Below are 20,973 nucleotides of genomic sequence, written 5' to 3'. Positions count from 1 at the left end.
CACCGGTCCCGTAATGTGATTGCAAGAATCTCTGCTTCCTAATTCCCTACAGTAAACGCCAGTGCCAGTGCCTTCCTCCATCTTAGACCCGTCTGTAAAGATTGACAGACCTGGCAGAGGTAAGGAGCCACTAGTCTAGGATTCCCTACTAGGAAATTCAACTTTGATGTCATTAAAGTCCCTATGAGGGGGAACATAGTCACTAATTGACTATTCCACCTATGGAATTCTTACATGAGTAGAGTGCCAGCAATCTTTTCTTAGAGCGTTCCTCAACATTCCTATTCCCAATTAATTTGCGGTCAAGGATGGTGCCAAGATATATTGGTTCTTCAGAAAGGGTTAAAGTCACTCCTCCCAGTGATGGCAGACGAAAACTAGGAATCTAGCGTTTCCTAGTGAAGAGCACCAGTTCTGTTTTAGTGGGGTTTACACCAAGACCTATGGTGCAAGCCCAATTAGATAGGGTTGAAAGGCACCCTCAAGGATGTCTGCAATTGTCGTTAGAAACTTACCCCCAAACCAGCAGGACTACATCATCGGCATAGGCTACAACCCTTATCCTGAGATGATTGAATTTCATAAGTCTCATTTATCACCAGAAGCCACAAAAGGGGGATAGTACTCCTCCCTATGGTGTGCCTCTGTTGACAGAGTGAGGGGATACCTGTGCTTACGAGACCAGAATGGATGGCTTCTAGCTTCACATTATTGACAGTTCCCTCAATATCGAGGAATGCTGCCAAAGTGTAGCCAGAGGACTCCATATTCTTCTCGATGCCCCCAACCACCTCATGCAGTATCCACTGATCTGCCTTTGATGTATGCATGCTGGGATTTTCTAAGTTTACTATGGTCAATGGTATTCCTAATTTCTGAGTCTAGTAACCTTTCTAAAGTATTCAATAGAAAGGAAGAAAGACTAACCGTTATGTAGCCTTTTGGTAGCGTATGACTCGGCTTCCCGGCTTTCGGGATGAAGGTCACTGTTACTTCTTTACATAGACTTGGTATGTACGACAGACGTAAACAAGCTCTAAAAATGTCCTGTAGAGATGATATAACTCGTTTATCTGCGTGTTACAGCATGGCCGGTATTATACCATCGCCCATACCAGTTTTGTGTGTCTTATAGTATCTTCTATCAACTTCTACTCCTCCCTCGTCCGAACTGTAGGCTGATGCACACAATGTGCACCCTCCCTATAGTCCTTACAACCAGGAAAGTGGGTTGATGATTGAAGATCAAGAGTCTCACTGCCACGTTCCATTACTTCGCTTAATACTACCTATGGATTTTGGATCCTTAGATAGTACTCTGAGGAATCTGGCCGCTTCGTTGACTCCTTCGATTAACTTGATTTCGCTCTTGTACCTATTGAATTGTCTTTTATACGCATCCAAATCTGCACTGAGATTTGTCTTACTAGCTCTATTGTAAGCTTTCCTTGCACCTTTCGCAAGGTTGCAAGGTTTAGTGACCACAATACCGGCTGAGATTTTTTCCCAGGGTATGTTAGGGGACAAGAAGCTCGTAGCTCTTCGGAAGAGTGGACGTGACATTATTCACAGCTAATTCCACATACTCAACCGTTTTTAGATCTTTAAGATCCAGGATCGAGGCTGATGTTTTAGCTTTGAATTTGTCCCAGTTTGTCTTCCGAGGATTCCTATAAGGTTTCTGTTTTCCTCTAGAGGTAGGAATCTGGAAGGATATGAGTCTATGATCCGAAAAGGAGCATTTCTCAGACACCTCCCAGTGCATGACCCCAGAGTCGTCCATATTCGTGAGGGTTATGTCGATGACTTCACCTCTCCCCCTATTTCCAAATGTTGGTGTGTTGCCTCTATTACAAATTCTAAGGTTATAGCTAAGTATAAACTCAAAAATGGACTCACCTCGTGTATTATTGTTGCTGCTTCCCCAGTGGAAGTGATGTGCGTTGGCGTCACATCCGATGATTATATCACCAACTTTGCCCATCTCCATTAGGTAGAATACTACCATACCAGGCAAGTCAAGAAGGTAGTGGCCCAGACCTTTGAGATGGTTATATAGGGGCGCCATTCTCGCCTCGACGGCTCAGGGATCATAGGCACTCGGTCATTTCCTCCGATACTCTCCCCCTGATTCCGCGACTGTTAATTTGTTATTCACAGTTACCCAACGAATAGCATTGGGCTTCCCACTATCCGCAACCTGTGGACGCGTCCGTTAGCATTCAGCTCTGCTCCCCGTAGGCGGAGACTACCTTGTATAATTATGCCATGCAATTGAGAGTATTTATCGAAAATTAATTAATTTTGAACTTAAAAGAACTTCGGATAAGCGAAACGTCTTGCGCTTAAACGAAGTTTTCAATCAATATCTGAAAAATCGTGAAATTTATAAATCATATTATAAAATGAATTGAGTAAGTAACTTAGGTATAAGTTGAAATTTTGGTGTAAAACAATAAACAAAAAGTTTGAAGAAAAAAACTCCGATGACATGAATTATTAATAGTGTTGTATGAACGGGTTAATTCATGTACGTAATTCTGAGAGCGAATTACGTTTTTTGAATGCTCGTTTGAACATGGCTTAAGTGAGTTCAACCCTTTCGATGTTATCGATAGTGCTCCCGTTATCGTCGACTTGCGGTGTCCCTAATCGGCAATTTCCCCATTTCTCTTTCTCAACAAAACGACTTTCACGCTATGTCCATCCCACCCTATTCGTAAATTTTCAAATTTCCACTTTGAGTTCCTCTTTATTGGTCATTTCTTCTTTTCCCCTATTTGCAGCAGGTGGAACGTTTTTCTTTTTTCTTTACTTTGCATGAGTAACCTCCAAAACACATTACTTTCAGTAATTACACTGTTGCTGCGAAATAATGAAAAGAAAGTACGCACGATAGACAATACTGATGAAAAAGAAGCTGTAGAAAAATAGAAATAAAAAAGTGAAAAAAATTCAGTTTTATTTTAGTGTGGAAATATAAAAAATATATATATAGTGAAGCAAAATGAGGTGGAACTTTTCACAAAAGCTACAGTACTTCTGATGTACGTTAAAGTTTTCCATTCGCCACTCTGCATACGAAATGGTAACTAGTTTCAGTTTCGTGCCTCATTTGTGTATCACCCAAAAGAAAATAAAATTCACATCATTGTTTATATGTATGTAGTGTGTCGTCGTATAGTGCAAAGTTAGTTTCTTAAAATCGGATCGGATTGTTTTGTTAATAAACCTTCACATCGATTTGTGTATAAGGAATCGAGCAAGCGATGGCAGGTGTTGGTGGTGCTGCTACTAATGAAATAGATGAATTCATCAATGGTGCCCTTGTCTCGTGGGTAAGTGTGTTATTACAGGTAGCCATTAATTCTAATCGTTCGCAGAGGAGAGTGATGAAGGAAAAAGTGTACCTTAAAGCAGAGGTGAATGTCTGCCACACAAACGAAGTTTCAGCGAAAACAAGTTATATACATTGTCTTGCCAAGATAACTGATAACTACATATATGTATTTAATGTATTTAAACAATACGCAGAGATAGTTGTTCGTGTTCAAACTTGGATAGGGGTTGATTTCATTTGTCACTCTAAAAACAATAGACGAACGAAGTAGCTGTAAAGGGACAATAACTGCACCCCTTAGAATAGCAGCTTATACTGGCATATTTCTAATCACCACCACGTTTGTAATTTTTAAGTTCTATGTCGTCTAATAAGTTACAAAAATGTATTTTTTATACATATGAGAATGTCTTAACCCCCGCCCGAAGACCCGCTATTTAAAACCCCTTCTTTGTATATTTTACAATTAAAAAATTAATATTAATCAACTTTAAAATTATATTCCATGATTTTTCCGAAATTTGGAAGCCTATATCTCGGGAAGTATGCATTTCGCCCACTAGTAACGACCATGCAAATAAGTTCGTCAAAGAAGAAGTTCGTTATAGGATTTGCAGAATAAATATGTATATATTCAATTAGAAGTTGGTCATTTCGACAATTCTTATGCTGCTTCTCTTTTTTTAATTAACTTGACATAAAAATTAACATTTGTGAGGGTTGTCATCGTCAGTATTACGCATATTTGTATAACCAAATTAATATAGGGTAAAGGCACCTAATTCCGGCATGTACCAATAGTCGGCATCTGTTTTATATAACTTCAAATAACTAAAAAATCCTATAAAATTTTCAAAAATACCTTGAATAATCTTCAATAACACTGCAACCTATCTCTGTATAAAATTTAATCGAGCGATGTACATTTATTGAGTAAATGAGGTTTGTCAACACTTGCGATAATTCATGTTTCTTAAGAAAAAATTAGTGGACATGTCGAGTTTAAAGGACTTATAACTTTAAGAATTTTCGCTTTTTAAAAGTTTCAACATTCCAAATGCATCTTTTCCACGATATTGTATTTAGGTTCATCTGTTTCGAAATTTTGTTTACTCCCCGATGGAATACAAATTTGTTTCCCAAAGTCGGCACCATGTTTTATAATTGTAATATTTTAATAAATAAAATTATTTTATGGCGTGCGTTGTTCGCTCTATCATTCGTTGTTCGACCCTTAATTATGAAGTAATTACTTAGTTCCCCATACAAAATAACCTCATACAGAATAACCCAGAAATTTGTCCCATCATTAACACTTGAGACCATTTATCGAAAATAAATTAATTTTGACAGCTTGAAAATATTTATAAAATTTTCAAACTTTTTTAGTAAAATTTAAAATGATGAATGGTGGTCACAGAATTAAAACATTTACTGTGACAAACATTTTTTGATCAGCCCTCGATTCGTTTGAAGTATTTTTGAAAATTTTTTAATTCAGAACACTTCGATATACTGCACTTAAGAGATTTAGTGCGAAAATAGAAAATTATTGCATGCAATTTTCCATAAATAACGGTTTTTATGAAAATACATCGATTTTGAAGTGGCCATTTAATTAAAACATTGTGTGATTTTTTACTTTACTGTTTTTGAAAATATTTTTAAAAAAGCTCATTAATTTAGTTCAATTATGTAAACTAAGCACTGATAGAATCATTTACAGATAAAAATATCTGAAAAAATCTGTAAAATCTATCAAAATTGCCAAAAATTTGTACAGTACACCTAACATTCAGAAAACACCCTTATTATAGAAAATAAAGGTCCGAATGCACTAGAAATTGCTAGAATTAGTAAAAAACAATTAATAATTCTCAAAAAGAATAAATATTTGAAATAAAAACTCAAAAAAATGGAATTAACCTAAAGGAACGATTCAATTTCAATAGCCTTTACTAAAGAAGGCCGGAATATTTTTGCAGTATGTGAGAAAATATAGATTGATATTGGTATTTATTATATCAAATCGATTGTTCGAGTAGTACAGAATATATTTTATCAAAAAATATATCAGTCACAACAGAACGAACAGAGATCAAGGCCTATGTTGACGAGTAAAGGTTTCTGGCACACAGCAGCATGATTGATGGTCAACTCTTAACCCTTAAAATCTATTGAACATGACAATATTTTTCCAAAATAATATTTTATGAAGAGAATAACTTCCACTTAATCTATTTTAGTAAAAAATTAGGAAAAATTTTACACTTTGACAAATATTTGAAGACTTGTGTTGAACATCAAAAATACTGCTGTGTGCCAGAAACCTTTACTCGTCAACATAGGCCTTGATCTCTGTTCGTTCTGTTGTGACTGATATATTTTTTGATAAAATATATTCTGTACTACTCGAACAATCGATTTGATATAATAAATACCAATATCAATCGATATTTTCTCTCACATACTGCAAAAATATTCCGGCCTTCTTTAGTAAAGGCTATTGAAATTGAATCGTTCCTTTAGGTTAATTCCATTTTTTTGCGTTTTTATTTCAAATATTTATTCATTTTGAAAATTATTAATTGTTTTTTACTAATTCTAGCAATTTCTAGTGCATTCGGACCTTTATTTTCTATAATAAGGGTGTTTTCTGAATGTTAGGTGTACTGTACAAATTTTTTGGCAATTTTGATAGATTTTACAGATTTTTTCAGATATTTTTATCTGTAAATGATTCTATCAGTGCTTAGTTTACATAATTGAACTAAATTAATGAGCTTTTTTAAAAATATTTTCAAAAAAAAAATACAGTAAAGTAAAAAATCACACAATGTTTTAATTAAATGGCCACTTCAAAATCGATGTATTTTCATAAAAACCGTTATTTATGGAAAATTGCATGCAATAATTTTCTATTTTCGCACTAAATCTTTTAAGTGCAGTATATCGAAGTGTTCTGAATTAAAAAAATTTCAAAAATACTTCAAACGAATCGAGGGCTGATCAAAAAATGTTTACCACAGTAAATGTTTTAATTCTGTGACCACCACTGGTGTAAAACAAAAAACCAAAAGTTTGAAATAAAAAACTCTGATGACATGAATTAAGAATAGTGTTGTGTGAACGGGTTAATTTATGTACGTAATTTGGAGAGCGAACTACGCTGTTCGAATGTCCGTCAGAACATGGCATTATATAACTTTTTCAATACAACACTGATGGAACGTCCGATAATAATAATTTATTAATGCAAATAGCAGAAAAATCTATTAAATATATAATTTTTGTTAAACTAAAATGCGGCATGCCGACTATTGGAACATAAAATGCCGACAATTGGAAAAAAGTGCCGACTATTGGCACAAAGACACTATTTTACATAATTATTAATTTAATCTACTTTAATACAAATTAATTAAACAAATTTGTATTCCATCGGGGAGTAAACCAAATTTCGAAACAGGTGAATCTATATACAATATAGTGAAAAAATCCTCTCGGAATGGTGAAACGTTTAAAATACGGAAATCCTTAAAGTGCCGACTATTGGTGCAAACTGAGTTCGATATAGTAGTTTGCTATAACAGTAAAGATTTGTATGAAAAATATGTCTTAAAATTTCGGGACTGCACAACGATTACCTTACCTCAATCTCCCCTTAAATCTAGATATGTGGCTGTGACAGTTAGTAATTGCTAAGCGCTGTGATATAGTTAAGCGATCCATTTTTATCAATGTCAGACTTTCAACTGAGAAATCTCAAATTCCAGTCCCATAAATCTAAATCCACGAAATGGATAACCGTGTATGCAAAAATTGTTTCGCTCGATTGGAGTAATTTCAAAGAATGCTGTGAATATTCGTCCAATATAGAGTACACGCACCTAATTCCGGCATGTACCAATAGTCGGCATCGGTTTTATATAACTTCAAATAACTAAAAAATCATACAAAATTTTCAAAATTACCTTGAATAACCTTCAATAATACTGCAACCTATCTATGTATACAATTTAATCGAGCTAAGTACATTAATTCAGTCAAAATTTGGCATTTGTTCAATGAGGTCTGTCAACACTAGCGATAATTCATGTTTCTTATGAAAAAAATACTGGGCATATCGATTTCAAAAGACTTGTAACTATATTAAAATTATATATTTTTCACAAGGATCTTCTTCATAATGGTAAAAAACATAGAGAAGAATACTTAATAATTTAAAATCATTATATTTGTAACTGTATTTTTTTTTATCGATGTCGCCCTTAGGAACACAATTTTTTAAGGGTTTTCTATATAAAAAATCAGTTTTGAGTGGTTTTACATAATGGAAGACATGATTTTAATCTTAAATTCTTTTAACCTCTGAAATCCCTTATCTAGCCATGCCGAGAATTGGATAACGCGGCAAAGTTGGCACCATGTTTTAAAATTGTAATATTTTATCTCAAAATTATCTTAAATTAAATTACCTTTGTCAAATCAATTTAATGCAAAACAAGGTCCACTTTTTTGTTATATAATGTTCCTTTAAACACTTTAATGCGTGTGAATATCGCTCATTTGCTGCAAGACCGGCATAAATCAAAAAATTTGTTTTTTAGAAAATGGGTTTTAAGTTTTCAATTGACTCACACCTTCCAAGGAACTTTTACAGCTTCCCAATCAGAGTGTGAAAGAGATTTCCATTTGAATTTTTCACACAACATGATTTATAATATAGCGAACAATTCTGCATCACTAAATCAAAAATTTGCTGTAATCACAATTTTGCTGTAAGGCAACATGTTTGGGAGCGGATCACATATCGTTATGAAACACAACAAACAACAGCAGTTATTTTGTATTTTTTATGAGATATTCGTACAAAAAGATTTGTTTCTCACCAATCTAGAAAATGTAAACAGGACTGCGTCTGAAATAAAAATATTTTATAGAGTCAAAAAACTATCAAACGTTCAGTCGAAAACTCGTTCGCATAAGGACAAATGTGATCACGACTTATAACCTCAGTACAGTACAATAAGTGTGGATTACCGAATGCACGGTACTACTGAATTCTAATGCTCTTTGGCAGAGCTGTATGTAAAGGTTACTACTTGTTCAAAAAAAAAAATGTACATTAGATACCAAAGTACTCTTGTATGGGAGCTATATGTTTCAAATTTTCTGTTAAGTGGTATTTTATCCTCAAAGAACACGAAATGTTTAATTATAGTCAAACAAATCAACCTTTTGTATGTGCTTATAAGAAAATATACATTAAAAATCCAACTACGGAGTTGTTTTCTTCCTATTTTCCTCGTTCAATTCTACCATGATTATAGCCTTAATCTTCTTAAACATTTCGTCGTACTGATTCTGAAGTGGTTATACTGATATTAATCTTGCTTACATTCCTTTTGTCAAACTGTGAAACAACACTATATAGTAAAGGTAATTTTTTAATATAACGAGTACATTGTTTATGTAAAAATTACTGTTTACATTAAAAAAAAATTCATTTGCTTTCCCCACATGTTTAGATTATAACAACCTTGTGTTTTGCTACAAACATGGAATTTGCGGATGTACACAACAGACATAATTATTTTTATTTGTTGGCCAGCACGTTTTTCACAAATACTATACAGATAATTTTTTTTTTTTTTTTTGGTTTGTGGTAACTTGACAGCTTTGATAAATTTCCTTCCTTTACCATATATAAATGCTTTGCAACATTTTGCAGGTTATTAGTCAAATTGAGGAATGTGGGAAATATTTTTGCAAATCCGATTAAAAAGTTTACGATCAGGATCTGTTTCCCGCTAATAAATGTTACGTACGTGTATAACATAATATTTCCGTTCCAGAACCTAAAAGATTCTACTAATTTTACAAGTTTTCCAACTTTTAACTCGAAACCCGTTCGAGAACCCACAAAACTAGTAAGATGTTCAACCAAATTGAAGAGAACAGAAAACAATATGGCTTTCTCTTTCTAAACTTTTTACTCGAGAAATTTGGCCGAGTAAAAATGCCTACTTCTGATTGTTCTGTTGATTTTGAAGTACTGCCATATAATTTGGGCATTTTTACTAGTTTTCCGTTCCAGAACATTTCGTATGAGTTTGTACTCTAAGAGCGATTTTGATATTTTTCCCTTTTACTTGTTTTATTATGAAAAAAGTACTGGAACAGAACAAATGAAATATATTTATGGTAAATATTTCTGACGAATCCGACAAATGTTCATAATGAACTTTACTGTTGCAGGTTCCGCTAAGGGTTGTTAATTTATTTTCTTTAAGAAAATCTGCTAGGAATTGTCCAATTGTTATTCCCAGACTTGCACTACCTCATGATATTTAAATATCTATTATTTTTGTATCCATTTTTAATATTTTTCTCATAGCTGAGTATGCATTAATATTATTTTTATTAATTATCACTAAAAATATATTTCCTTTTTTATTTTTCAGAGTTATACAATGTTATATATTTTGTTATTATATATATTTTTTAACTTAAAAAATCTTAATCTTTTTATGTAAATATTTTTTATTTTTTAAAAATTGTTCAAATTTTGTTATTCTATTTTTTTTTTTTTTTTTTTTTTTTTTTTTTATTATTTTGGTTGGCCCACTTTCTATAGGGATAGAAGGTTTAGTGCCATGTATCCGTATGTAGCTTTGCTACGAATTTGACTTTATCCATAGATGGTGGTTTGTGTTTTGCAGGTTGACTATCTTCTTTAAGAATTTGACCACAATGTTCAGACTTTCTAAGCCTTGTGTATCAGTGAACTCTTCTACTGTGAAGGAGTCACATAGTAGCGAAAAGCATCTTCTTTTGCTATTAAATTTACGAAAATTAAAAATTTCATGCGCAGCTGTTTGGATTTTGTTGAACGACTCGTAATTTATAGGTTATCCGTATTTAAAAACACACGTGTTAGTTAAGCGAACGCTTAACAACCGCCATTTTGTAAAAATCTATTTTTAAGCCCGTGGGCGTGTAGTACTCATTTAAAATTTTTTTTACGTCTTTCTTGTGAGCCGTCCGAGGACGAACTGGTTATTCTATTTTTAAGATTTAGTATAAGTACGGCTATATCAGCTTGGTTACCAAAATCTATACTAATAAAAGAGTAAAATGATTGACTGACTGACTTAACGATTCATCAACGCCCAAAGAAACGGCTGAAGCTGGAATCTTGAAATTTTGAGTGAGGGTCACTCTTGGTCCAAATGTGACAGATAAGGCTGTGTTTTTTAAATTCGTACTCGAACGGTACAAGGAGTACCAAAAAGTACTAAATGTGATACCGGTGCAGCTAGAACTTTGGGTTTGGTAGTCGTTGTTGGAGTGTAGGATAGATGTACCAAAGGGTTTTTGGAAACTCGAGCTATAACTATCCGAAAAGTACGAAAATGTACTAAATTTGGTACAGTTATGTAGCATGTAAACGGATTGCGTTAAAAAATTGAAATTTGGAGTGTGAATTAAGGTTGAGAAGTCCATTTAAGGAGATGGTTTTGAATGCGTGTTCTCATGTGTACGAAAAGTACTATTTGGTACTATATTTGGTACAAATTTAATTTGGAGATACAAATCGAGCTGGAATCTTGGAATTTGAAATTAAAATTACCGTCGGAGTGTAGGATTGGGATATGAACGTAATTTTGGAAATTTGTTACTTATATGTACGAAAAGTACTAAATCGTACTATAATCGGTACAATTTGGATTTAGGTGATCCTATAGAGCGGGAACAATGAAATTTGGAGTCAGGATCACTGTAGGGGTGTGGGATTGGGGTCAGGATTCAGTTTAAGAAAATAATACTTATGGGTACTAAATGGTACTAAATTTGGTACAATTTGAATTTTAGGTGAACCAATAGAGTTACAATCATGTGTATGTAGGAAGATGTGGAAATTGGTACTACTATGTACTAAATTTAGTACAATTTGAATTGTGGGTGATCCTAAAACTTGAATTTAGTATCAGTGTGGGGGTGTAGGTTTGTGGTAAGAAGGATGTTTTAGAAATTCGTAGTACTGTGTACTAAATTTGGTACAATTTAAATTGTGGGTGAACCGATAGAGTTGAAATCCTGAAACTTGGATTTAGGATCAGTGTGGGAGGCAGAATTGGGGTATGTAGAATGTTTTGGAAATTTGTACTAATGTGTACCAAATTTGGTACAATTTGAATTGTGGGTGAACCGGTAGAGTTTGAATCCTGAAACTTAGATTTAGGATCACTGTGGGGGTGTTGGTATGGTTTAAGGAGGAAATTTTGGAAATTCGTAGTACTTTGTACTAAATTTGGTATAATTGGGATTGTGGGTCAATCGATAAAGTTGGAATCCTGAAACTTCGATTTAGGATCACTGTGGGGGTGTAGGATTGGGGTATGTAGGAAAATTTGGAAATTGGTACAACTATGTACTAAATTTGGTACAATTTGAATTGTGAGTGAACCAATAGAGTTGGTATCCTAAAACTTATATTTAGGTTCACTGTGGTGGTGTAGGTTTGGGGTAAGTAAGAGGTTTTGGAAATTCATGCTACTGTGTACTAAATTTAGTACAATTTGAGTAGTGGGTGAACCGATAGAGTTTGAATCCTGATAGTTAGATTTAGGATCACTGTGGAGGTGTTTGTTTGGGTTAAGTAGGAAATTTTGGAAATTTGGTACAATTTGAATTGTGGGTCAACCAATAAAGTTAGAATCCGATAAAGTTAGGATCACTGTGGAGGTGTAGAATTGGGATATGTGGAAGTTTTTGAAATTCGTACTACGGTGTACAAAATTTGGTATAATTTGAATTGTGGGTGGACCGATAGAATTGGAATCCTGAAACTTATATTTTGGATCACTGTGGTGGTGTAGGTTTGGGGTAACTAAGAGGTTTTGGAACTTCATACTACTGTGTATTAAATTTGGTACAATTTGAATTGTGGGTGAACCTATGGAGTTGAAATCCTGAAACTTGGATTTAGAATCACAGTCGGGGTGTAGGTTTGGGTTAAGTTGGAAGTTTTGAAAATTCTACTACTAAATTCGGTTAAATTTTTATTGTGAGTGAATTAATGGAGTTGGAATCCTGATCGGGGTATGCAGGATGTTTAGTTAGGTTATTGAGGAGGGTACTTATGGAAATAATGTGTGCTAAATGGAAAATTTGTAAAATTTGGATTTGGGTGAACCTTTAGAGCTAGTATCATGAAATTTGGTACTAAATGTTACCCAAATTTAATTTATTGTCGATATTAATGTGTGGATTGTTCTTTCTGACATATGCAGTTTTCTCTGAAAATAAAAAAAAATAAAATTGGAAAAGGACGCTGAAAACCTGTGAAAATCGATTTCTTTATGGCGAGCTGATTTCTTGTAAATTGATTATAAATTTCATTCTTATCTTTCGGCAATATATTTTCGTGAATTCTATATTCGAATGTTACCGAGTTTTTTACTAAATTTATCTATCATACATAATTATTACAATTTAGAAGAAAATTTAAACATGTATATGTTTGCACGAAACAATTTTATAATTTATAATTATTATTTATATTTTATTATAATAATTTAGAAACACATGTAAACATTTGTATGTTTGCACGAAACTATTTTCAATTTATACCTGAATTGTTACCTAACTTTACACAATTTTCAGCAAAGTGTAGAACATTTAGATATTTTTTCTCGTTTTAGTTGGAATCATGTCTTCCCCGTCCGGAAATATTAACGGGATATTCATCGCTTTTGGACGGTCAAATCATTCACAATGTCTGGTTACAGATTGATCCGGAACCCCAACATATTCCCGCAAATATTAATGAATTGGAGGGTATCGCACTTTGCAATGGTCGTGTTAAAAACTTTGAGTGTATTGTGCGCAATCTCAAATCATTGTTCGAGGAAGAATTAGGACAAACCATTTTGGCACTACCTGATTGTTATGTTCTGGGTCATAGTCCAGAAACGAAACAAGGTTTGGAGCAAATGAAAATTTTGCTAACACTGCTTTTAGGGGCTGCAGTTCAGTGCCCAAACAAGGAACTGTTTATTGCTCGCATCAAGGAACTAGACTTGGAAACACAACATGCTATCGTTGAATTAATAAAGCAGGTGATAAATTTTATTCATTGTATATAACTAGACAAATATTTGTACTTAATGAGCATCTAATAAACGGCAGGTTACCGATAATCATAGCTTGGTGTTGACAGAAGAATCGCTGGGGCTGTTAACGCCACAGGATATGTATGATCACATTCTACGTTTAACAAAGGAGCGTGACAATATGTATTTGAAGTGGGTATCGTCCGTGTGTGCCGAACGTAATGTCAATGCGTCGGATTGCGAAGATAATGCATTAAATATGACAATGTCGTCGTCTAGTGGCAAAACGTCAACACCCATATCTTCTGCATCTAATGCGGACAACAATCACATGGCAGTGGAATTGGCAGATCTCAAATCGAAAATGAGGAAATTACGTCAAGAATTGTATGTACCAATTAAATATAAGTTGCCTACAGGGTCCCACGCTACTTAATTATTTAAAATATTCAATTTGTAATAGGGAAGAAAAATCCGAAAGTCTATTGGAATTGCGAGAAGAGTTGGAACATAAAAATAGCCAATATGAAAAGCTGCGCCACGAAGTAAGTATTTCTAATTGTACAATTTCTGGACCCGATGTTGATGTATTCCATTTAAGAGTCAAGAATGGTATAATGAAGCCAAAAGGTCGGCCGCTTATAGAGACGAAGTTGATGTTTTGAGAGAACGAACTGAGAGAGCTGATCGTCTAGAAGTCGAACTTCAAAAATTCAAGGAGAAATTAACAGATTCGGAATTTTATAAGACTCGCGTTGAGGAATTGCGCGAAGACAATCGCATGCTACTCGAAACTAAGTAATTGGCCAAATAAAACTACATATATAAAAATACAGTTACTTATTATACTTTATTCACTAGGGAAATGCTGGAAGAACAATTGCAGAGGTGGCGAAAACGGTCTGAACACGTAATGACTTTGGAATCAGAGATAATCAAATATAAACAAAAACTGAACGATATGGCTCTAGAACGAGATTCGGACCGTTCCAAACTGGAGGAGTTAATTGAGGAGAACACACAACTGCAGTTAGTGGCCAAAAATCTGAATACCACCTTGGATATTGACAAATCATTTTCCGACAACGATGAGGAGTGTAATTCGGGAGACAACAGCTTATCTGAGCAACTGACTAACAACGCTCAAGTAAATATCTTCTAGTCACATACTCGTTAATCGTAAATCGTAAACGTTTCACAATTTTATTTTCAGACACGTGCTATCAAACTTGAATTAGAAAATAGACGTTTGGTCGCTGCTTTAGATCAGCTGAAAGAATCCTCATTCCATGAATCGACAAACAAATTACTGGAATTGGAAAAGGAGAAGAAAAAACTTACCATAAAAGTAGAACAGATGCAGGAAAATATCCAGAGGCTTTCCCAGCAGAACAATGAACTGGAAAATGTGTTTAAAAATGCCTTGGAGGAAAACAAAAAAATGCAAATTACGTTGGATCAGAGGCAAAAGGCTTACGAGAAGCAAAGCCAAGAGCGGGAAGTGGAACGCAGTAAGATAATCGATTTGGAGAAACATGTCGAGACCTTGAACAAAGAAAAACAACGCATTCAAACTCTGAACGAAAGCATTCAACGTCGTGCCGACGACTTGGAACGAATGGTTGATTCGCGCACGAAAGAAATCGAACAGTATTCTGAGAAGTTGGAAGCATTTGAAAAAACTAAAGAAAATCTCTATGAACTTCAAGCCAAATTAAGTACATACGAACGCGAGAACGCCAGTCTATCCAAGGAAGTGTCCAAGTTGAAAGAAAACCTTGAAGAGAAATCGGTTAAACTGGATCAATCGGTCGAATTGTTAGAGACCCAATCAAAAGAACTGACAAGATTGTCGAAAGCATTAGAAGAGGCCGAATTAATAAAATCTCGTTTCAACGAAATGGAAGCCCAAAATCAGGATTTGATGTCCCAGCATGAGATCGACCTACAAACAATTGAAACTTTAAGACAGGATCTGGTCACAGGAACTTTGGCGACAAACAAAGTCAGGCATAACTTGGAAAAACTAGGATTGAATGTTGACCCTACAGATGACAAAGCTGAAATAAATGTTGAGACAGTGGTGGAGAAACTTGTCCGCAATCCGGAGACATTCAAGACCGTGCGCGAAATAATGCTTAGTGTTTCAAAAGAGCAATCTTCAAAATCAGACATTTGTGTCCTATGTCATCGAAAGGAAGTCTTCACTGTCGAGAGAAATATCGAGTTGTCATCAGTGCCAGACGCCAAAGAAATAGCCGAAGTTGCAAAACTGTCCGAAGCGAACACACAGCTAAGTGCACTTAATGTGGCCCTTCAATCAACTAATGACCAATTACAGGCAGAAAATGCCCGCTTCAAGGTTGATGTGGCCACACTGGGTTCCCAAATCACTTCGTTGAATACCCAGCATGTTGCCTTGCAATTGGCAAACTCCCAGCTGGCTGCCGACAAAGACGTCTTGCTAAAAGAAAACGAAGCTCTGAAGCAGGAACATAAGAATCTTATACACGATCAGGTGACACTGCAATGCTTGCACGATCAACTATCGGCCGAATATGAATCGCTAAACAAGGGCAAGGAGCATCTTAAGGTGGTTGTCCGTGACTTAAGAAACGAAACAAGGGATTTACGTGAGCAAATCGTAAGTCTGGAGACACAAATCGATGATCTTAAGCAACAAAACCAATCGATGAAATCATGCGCCGAAGATCTTGCCATCCTACGCACCGAACATTCAAAACTTACGGACGATTTCCGTAATTTGTTTGCCACCAGCGATCGGTTTAAGAACGAGTACAAAAACATTCAAGAACAATACAAGATGATCCGAATGGAAAATAGTAAATTGAAGCTGCAAAACAATGAACTTACCACCGAACTGGGAAGTAAGAATGATCAAATGAAAATTTTGGAAATACAATATGCCAAATCTGCTCAACGTTGTGAGGTAATTATTTAAAAAATATTAATCAAAAACTTATTGTTGCACAAATTTATATTATTATATTATTTTATTTTTTTTTTTTTGTAACATAGAGCAGTTTCGGAAAAACTAGAAAATTTTTTTGAACTAAATTCCAAGAAAAGTCATATTTTAGCCCCATTTTTGCAATTTTCAATAAATATTTTAAAGGAAAAAATCGAAACATATTTATGAAAAGTAACGGTAAACTTAACATTTTGATAAGTAATTCGTAAAGTTTTTTGAAACATAATTTCATTTTTAATGTGGTAAACTTTTGACTGATCTCAAATTTGTTTAACTAACGCACTAGCAGACCAAATTTAATTTTCCTATTCCAACTGCTATTAGTGGGAATAGAAAATTCACCCAATACGGGAGATTGGCGCTGCCACATCACATGGAAACAATACATGTGTACGATTTCCCTACACCAAAAAGCTGCCTGAAAGTTTGGTTCACTAAAATACACTGGACTTGTTAGAAGGTCGTCTCAGATTTTCTATTTATTCCAATAATTTCCAAGGAAATATCCTTTGCCAATTATATTATTCAGCAACTATAATGAAGTTTAATTTAATTCCAGCATTTTGTCAATAAGCCGTGAATGAAATTCATATTCATGTCACTTATTGTATCGATGTTATGTGTTGATTATTATGATTTTTTCAGATGTTGGTGACTCAAAATGTCGATTTGGATGCTGAACGTAAAACTCTAATGGAAAATGTTTCGCATTTACTTAAACAATATCATGAGCTCTTGAACTTAAGTCTAGAAGACAAAAAACATTTCCACGAAGAAGAAAAAAGCTATACGGAATGTGTGCATAATCTAAATCGTCAAAAAGAAAAATTAGAGGAAAAAATTATGGAACTTTTTAAAAAATCGGAGGCTGTTGCTCCAAAGAAGTAAGTCATCTGACAATTTGTTCTATTGTGTGTGTGTGTTTTTTTAAGAATCTGGCTGCAGTAATATGAAAACACGTTGTTTATTTACAGAAAACCATTTGGCAGTAATTTGGTTAGGAGAGTTAAAAAGGCCAGTTCAGATTTAATGAATAAAGTTCCGAGTAGAGTGAGTGTTTTGAGTATATTTGGTTTCTATTGCATTGATATATTTATGAGCATTTTTATTATACCCTTCACCACACTGTGGTACAGGGTATTATGTCTTTGTGCATATGTTTGTAACAGGAAAAAATAATCGAGATAGACCCATGGTTCCTTTTTAGAATATGCATAGAATCACTTTCTGAGTCGATTTATGCATGTCCGTCCGTCCGTCTGTCCATGTTAAATTGTAAACAAAGTACAGGTCCCATTTATAATCCGAATTGGATGAAATTTGGCACAGCTCACTTATTCGGCCCAAGGACGAGCCCTATTGAAATTGGGAAAAATCGGTTCAGATTTAGATATAGCTCCCATATATATTTTCGTCAGATTTAAGGTAAATGGTGTACCAAAGTCCCTATATATCTTTCGATTTGCACGAAATTTGGCATAGCGTACTCAATTAAGTCTACTGTGATGTGTGCAAAGTTTCGTGAAAATCGGGTCAGATTTAGATATAGCTCCCATATATATCTTCGTCCGATTTAAGGTAAATGGTGTACCAAAGTCCCTATAAATCTTTCGTTTTCCACGAAATTTCGCATAGCGTACTGAATTAAGTCTAGATGTTTCGCGAAAATCGGTTCCGATTTAGATATAGCTCCCATATATAGTTACGTCCGATTTTAGGTCAATAGTCCACTAAAGTCCCTATAAATCTTTCGATTTGCACGAAATTTGGCATAGCGTACTGAATTAAGTCTAGAATGATGTGTGCAAGGTTTCGTGAAAATCGGCTCAGATTTCGATGTAGCTCCCATATATAGTTACGTCCGATTTTAGGTAAATAGTCCACTAAAGTCCCTGAAAATCTTTTCATTTGCACGAATTTTGGCATAGCGTACTGAATTAAGTCTAGAATAATGTGTGCAAAGTTTCGTGAAAATCGGTTCAGATTTAGATATAGCTCCCATATATAGTTTCGCCTGATTTTAGGTAAATAGTGCACCAAAGTCCCTGGAAATCTTTTCATTTGCACGAATTTTGGCATAGCGTACTGAATTAACTTTAGAATGATGTTGCTAAGCTTCGTGAAAATGCCGTAGCTAGGCCAATTGACACAACGTACTGAAGTAATATACATAAGTCTCTGGCAAATTTGCCTAAAATCGGTTTAGATATAGATATATAACAAACACGCGACGTCTGTTAGGATACATATGTAGAATATACCCAAAGTGGTGAAGGGTATTATATAGTCGGCCCAGTTCGACTTTACTACTTTCCTTACTGATTTTTTCTTGTTTTAATAGAATCGCCGTTCTTGGATTGATGATTCTCGCTTAACACAATCCCAATTTATGATTGGATCTGAATCGGGTGGCAATGATTCTGACAATAGCGCTGAAGAGCCCATCTCCATCAATTCCGATACTCACCTATTTCAACGAAATATACCAATCCGTCAAAGCTTGCAGCGGTATGATTTATATTAATCTGCGTTACAATTTAATTATAATATAAAACATTTATTCAATGTAGTGACATGTTGGACAATTCCATTTCTCGTGGTGGCACGATGAGAAGTAGCTTGCAAACACAAAAACGTACGGATTTGAATAATTCTCGTAGGAATAGTGTGCACGGGTAATGTGTCTTTTGATGTTTATTAATATTAATTTAAGTCTAGCCATATCGATTTATTTTTTTTTTAACAATGAGATTGGATATAGCCTAATAATGACTTTAGCATGGAACAATAAAGTCATTATTTTGAACAGGTTATCTATTATTTAAAGACTAGAAATTGGTTGATTAAAAAAAAACACTTTCCCTCATCACAAATCTTAATGAATTTCAATATTTTTTAATCATTATTCATTTAGTAAAATTATTTTTAAAATCTGGAAATGTTTAATGTGATTAGGTAAATATATATATTGTTGTCTCTTATTACGCTATTGCGAAATTAACATTCCCATGTTGCCTCTGGGAGAAGCTAAACTAACGAGGAAACGCTACTTTTAACCCAAAGATAAATCTATGTTTGGTTATTATATTTTTATTAATACATATGTTAAAGCTGCTTATTGTCTTATAAATGACAATTATTGCTAGCAGAGACATAGAATGGACGCTTTCAACTAAAATATATTATTTTACTCTATGTGTAAAGTGTTCTGTTTTACAAATGCACATAAAAACAATTAATGCCGTCGCGTGGGTGTTTTTTTTTTTAATTTACATAGTATCTAATATTTTTCTTGTATTTGGCCTTTATTATGATTTCCAATTATATTCACGTGATAGTCGTTGCTTAACCCTCTGCCGTCCAATGATTATAGACTTGCGAGAGGTTTCTGTAGAACCCAACCGATACTCCAAATTTGTATAATTTGTGCACTTTATATCGAAGATCAATAAAGTAATATTTAAGAAATAAATACATCCACATAGTACGCTAGTAAAAGACGGGTTAAAATTGTCTAACGTAATATTGTTAAAATAGACACCGAAATATTGCCAAAAAAACAACCACAAATATTTTCAAATAATTAACGATAGACGAATGCATTTGTTTTTACGCTTGAGCGCTCATTGTGAATAGTTTTTTAATAGCTTCTGTGCTCGTAACTAATAATTAACACAAAATGTTTATGAATTATTAATTTTTTTTTCTTGTTGTCATTCGTTTTGTTTCAACGACAGTTTGGAGGCGCCTGATGTAACAGGAAGCAGTTTAACACTAGGCACGGCTGGTTCTAGGCGGACCGTGTATCTGATCGATGAGAATCAAAAAATTCCCGAAAATAATCAATCAACGTCGCCAACACTGCATGGGCCAGGTGCTTGCAGCAGCAACAGCAGTTCCACAGCAACGTTAAGTGCTACACCAAACAACAATGCTGAACCACAGACACCAAGTGGAACTAACAAAATGGAAAATCCAACAACATTTCTAATGTACAATCGTATTAATAACATTGTCGGTGGAAATTCTTTAAATGTAAGCAGCAATAGTGATACACCCTCTGGAAGTCATGCGAATAACCGTGATATAGATGCACAACACGATCAGGACAACAAAATGGCACGGAAACGGACAGAAGACAAAAATAATAGTATTTGGTATGAATACGGTTGCGTATAATAAGCTCAATACAATGAGAGCAAAGCGAACAAAGCAAACTACTTGCCAAGAGAACAATAATGTTACGCACAATTATGCACTATTTCAATGAGAATAATGTGCGAATATCTACTTCATCAGCCTTATTGAAATTTCCTAATATTTTAGTATATTGATCTGCCATGAAATATTCTGGACCAATCTAAAACTCCTATAAACGAAAATATGTCTAAACGATCAGTTGTAATAAGTCTGATTATTTTTTGTTCTCAGAAATATGAATTTACTTAAAATGACCATAACAATTTTGCATACAATACAAAGGATAAGCATTTACAAACACCCAGTATTAGAATACATAC

At 34.3% G+C, this 20,973-nt stretch overlaps 1 protein-coding gene across 1 annotated transcript; it reads left to right on the top strand.

The window, feature by feature from the left end:
* Positions 1–3,210: 3,210 nt before the first annotated feature.
* LOC133334059 (girdin) lies at positions 3,211–20,632 on the top strand. The gene is made up of 12 exons (XM_061542357.1): positions 3,211–3,338; positions 13,051–13,467; positions 13,538–13,848; positions 13,925–14,006; positions 14,063–14,259; positions 14,323–14,608; positions 14,675–16,411; positions 17,099–17,337; positions 17,428–17,503; positions 18,795–18,961; positions 19,024–19,128; positions 20,191–20,632. The coding sequence occupies exons 1-12, from the start codon at positions 3,270–3,272 to the stop codon at positions 20,630–20,632; spliced, it is 4,128 nt and encodes a 1,375-aa protein (XP_061398341.1). The 5' UTR covers positions 3,211–3,269.
* Positions 20,633–20,973: the final 341 nt, after the last annotated feature.

The sequence above is a fragment of the Musca vetustissima genome, unplaced genomic scaffold, assembly GCF_032173495.1.
Source record: "Musca vetustissima isolate MV318-11 ecotype Yass unplaced genomic scaffold, APGP_CSIRO_Mvet_v1 utg37816, whole genome shotgun sequence".
Lineage (NCBI taxonomy): Eukaryota > Metazoa > Arthropoda > Insecta > Diptera > Muscidae > Musca > Musca vetustissima.
This window is presented reverse-complemented; position numbering and strand designations above follow the sequence as displayed.